Source organism: Eurypyga helias, unplaced genomic scaffold, assembly GCF_000690775.1.
Source record: "Eurypyga helias isolate BGI_N326 unplaced genomic scaffold, ASM69077v1 scaffold16397, whole genome shotgun sequence".
NCBI classification, from domain to species: Eukaryota; Metazoa; Chordata; class Aves; order Eurypygiformes; family Eurypygidae; genus Eurypyga; species Eurypyga helias.
The window spans coordinates 7737-11377 of NW_010261270.1; the positions used below are offsets into that span (position 1 = coordinate 7737).

Below are 3641 nucleotides of genomic sequence, written 5' to 3' on the forward strand. Positions count from 1 at the left end.
TGGGAAAGGGGTGTAAAGATGCTGAAAGGAATGTTTTCATGGAGCCTGGAGAAGTCAGGTGCCTGGGACAGAGCTGAGCTGCATCTTGTCTTTATATAACACTCGTCACTGCAGAGCCTGGCTGTCCTGTGGCTGCCCCACAGTCTCACGGTCCCACGCAGCCAGTGCGTGAGGAAACACGAGGCGGGTGGCATCAAAATGCAGAAACACTAGTGCTTCTGGGGCTGAAAATGGGCAAAAGAGTTGACCGAGACGATTACGATTAGGCGGTAGATGTTTACACTTAAGAGGCCGGGATGGGGCTCCAGAATGACCCTTTGCTGATGTAGCCCTGTCCTACCTCGACCTGGAGATGTCCTAATGTGTCACGTGCCGCTGAGTGACGGTGTCATTCCAAAGTGAGACTCCCAGGGACAGGGATAATTACAGCCGATGCCCAGCTGGCTGGGAGACATCATACTGGGTGCATAGCATGGCTCTTTGTTCTGTCCTCCCATCTCTAGCTCTGCTAGTGAAAAGAGGACAGCTTGGACTTCCTTCTTCCACCTACTGCCCTGTGGAAACCCCCCTGTGACAGGGGTCACACTCAGTGTAGAAGCCCTGACCCACAGCTACATCCACAGATGCCAAGTGGCGGAGCAGCAGTGATTTACTGGGTGGTGTATGGTGTCACCGTGGAGCTTGGGAGGGGGGTAGAGTCCACCTAGCCTGGGTAGTGCTTTATCTGCCACTTCCCGGTGTCCCAAGTAGTGGAAGAGGGGAAGAAAAGTGAGATTTTTTAAATTTTTCCCCATTTATTTTGAAGTCCTTGCCTGTTTTCCTTCATCTTCCCTGGAAGAGTCACTTGTCTGTTTGCCTTGGCTGGATCTTGCTGGCGCGAGGTGGTAGAGCCAGTGGGACCTGAGCAGTGCTCTGGGATTGTGCCTGAAGATGTCTTTCCGCCTGTTGTCTCCTACAGCATCACTGCCGGAAGTGTGGGAAAGCGGTGTGCGGCAAATGCAGCTCCAAGCGCTCCTCCATCCCGCTGATGGGGTTCGAGTTCGAAGTGAGGGTCTGCGACAGCTGTCATGAGTCCATAACCGATGAAGAGTAAGCGTGGGCACGGAGCCGGCTTGCACCGGAGCGGGGCAAAACTCCTGCGTCGGGGAGGGCCTGGGCAGGTGGGAGGCTCCGAGAGGGAGAAGCCCAGCGGGGTGGTCCCTAGGCTCTTCCAGCAAGATAAGGCTTTGCACTGCCAACCAAGCCAGGAGGGATAGAGCCCTCCACCCCCGTTCCTCCTGTGCCAGAAAGGTCTCAAAGTGGAGTTTACAGAGAGTTTTCTGAATTAACGATTTACAGCTGCATTCAAATATTTTTCCTTGATAGAGAGCGTTTTGGGGGAAAATCCTGCAGGCACAGTGCTGATTCTTTGGACTTCTCTCTTCAGGCGGGCGCCCACCGCTACCTTCCACGACAGCAAGCACAACATCGTTCACGTACACTTTGATGCCACCCGGGGATGGCTGCTGACCTCGGGGACAGACAAGGTTATTAAGGTAGGAGCGAGGAGGTTGCTCTAACTCCTGCATTGCATTTTCCCTCCCTCTCCCGTGTATGTCCTACCTGCTTTCTTCCACCCCGAGGCCTCTCGCCGATGGACATCTGCCCAGTAAGGACCAAGGAGGTCTTGGGCCTTGAAGTTACTGCCCGAAGGGGCTGGAGCGAGTGCTCACTGTAGCTTTTCCTCTGGGAAGACAAACTGTATTTTCACATGGCGAATCTCAGTTTGTGCACCTGGGTCAAGAAATAGCTAAAATAATGAACAGATGTATAACAAAGCTTGAATAATTTAAAAAACCCCTCGCATTGTGTTATGACTAGGATGAGCATCCGGGTTAGCAGGATAGCGTGGGGGTTGGTTGTTTGTCTGAAGGCCAGCTATGAACCTGGCTCATAGTGACACAGCGCCACGCACAGTGACGTAGAGAGTGTCATTTGCTCGGCCTCCACCAGTGCTGAAAAACCAAACTTCTTCAGACTTGCTGTATCCCTGTAGCCTCTCTTAAGCACCAAAAAAAAAAAGTGCCAATTATCTAGAGATGACATTATATACGATATTTTATTGTCTTTTACCATTATTCACTATTGTTATATTTTATTGTATTAACAGCTGTGGGATATGACACCGGTAGTGTCTTGATGGTACATCAGTGGAACTTGAAAGGTGATATTTACAGAAGAAACAGATTTCCTAACCCTAATCATACTGCAGAAGTTAGGTAACGCTGGGCACATCCGGCAGATGAGGAAGGAACCAATGTGTTTACGACGACCTTACGTCCTCTGCTTGATCAAGGCTGAACGTTTGCACGAAGACTCTTTCCACTTATTCACAAAATACACAAGAAGGTATTTTTTTAACCAATGGTGGGTACGATCTGACTTTCGTTGTCTTGAGTTTATTTGGGAAATCCGTGTGCGGTGCAATTTTTAGTTTTTCTATCTCACTATGTCAAGATACTTGCTGCTTCGGACAGAGGGTGCCTGGGTTGTGTCCTGCCATGCGAGTTTTCGGTATCCACATACCGTATAAGGCAATCGGCTCTCCCCGCAGCGAGTATCCGTTGATTTGGGATGTTTCTGCTGACCACGCTCCCTTCAGTGGAGGAACTCCAGGTGCGGCGTTGCGTGTTGTCCGGCTGCATCGCCCAGGAGCTGATGGACCGTTGCAATTCCTAAAAGGGCTCTACCATCTACTAAAATCCAGCTTCCTGCCTCTTTCCTTGCTGCACAAGTCGCGAAACCAGGGGGCCAGGTTGCTTAGCAACTAATTTCTACAAAAGCTGAAATAGTTTTCCGGCTCAGAGCATTACAAGGAGCACACAGACCCGTTTGAGTTTGATGAGGCTGACAGGCTGATTCAAATTAAATTACTGGCAACAGGAACTTGTGGGATTGTGTGCGTGGCGGGGGAGCAGATCTACAACTGGTCTGGTTCTGAAAAGTCTGGTTTACCTCTACCTCGCGCAGTAACATTTCAGCGTTTATACCTGTCTGTGTTGTCAAAGGTGAATTTCGTTTTCCATATGGTTAGTCATATTTATTTTTTAAAATGTTGGTGGTTTTTATTCATTCCCTCTATAGACCAGAAACTGATATTGGTGAACGACACCCACTGTCCTGTTGTCATATCTGACGGTTTCTTTTCAAAATAAAAAGTATTTAAAAACCTGGATTGACCAAAATTCCCTTTTTAGAAGGATGTTGTCAAGATAAATAAACAAACAAACCAACCCCTTTTTTTCCAAAGGGACCTTCTCTGTTCCTTTAACCCATTTCACTTTCTGGCGCGCTATTGCGGATGCGCCTCGAAGAAACTGGTGTAGAGAACAGAAGTGCAGACCAAACCTGGGGCTTCCCTCCATCTCCTGTTTAAGCAGGTCTTGTGGCCTGTAGCTGCTGTGACACAGCCCCTCAGTGCTGCTCAGTCTTGCCCCACTTTGGACTTCACTCCTCCCCTCTAAAGTGGGCAGGCTGTGATATTTACCGCTGCAGAGCACAATGCTACCTAGAGATGTGTTTTCCCTTGAGTGATGACGCCAGAAGAAAATAAAGCTGCTTCTGTGTTTGCCCGGCAGTAATTCACTTTTGAGGGAACAGAA

At 49.2% G+C, this 3641-nt stretch overlaps 1 protein-coding gene across 1 annotated transcript in view; it reads left to right on the forward strand.

The window, feature by feature from the left end:
* Positions 1-2526, forward strand: part of WDFY2 (WD repeat and FYVE domain containing 2) — a gene marked incomplete at its 5' end in the record, with an annotated part of 9910 nt that extends 7384 nt beyond the window's left edge. Inside the window, 3 exons of the mRNA XM_010155323.1 lie at positions 959-1089; positions 1427-1535; positions 2150-2526. Of these exons, the coding sequence (XP_010153625.1) occupies positions 959-1089; positions 1427-1535; positions 2150-2179 (270 nt within the window). The remainder of the gene's footprint in view (positions 1-958; positions 1090-1426; positions 1536-2149) is intronic.
* Positions 2527-3641: the final 1115 nt, after the last annotated feature.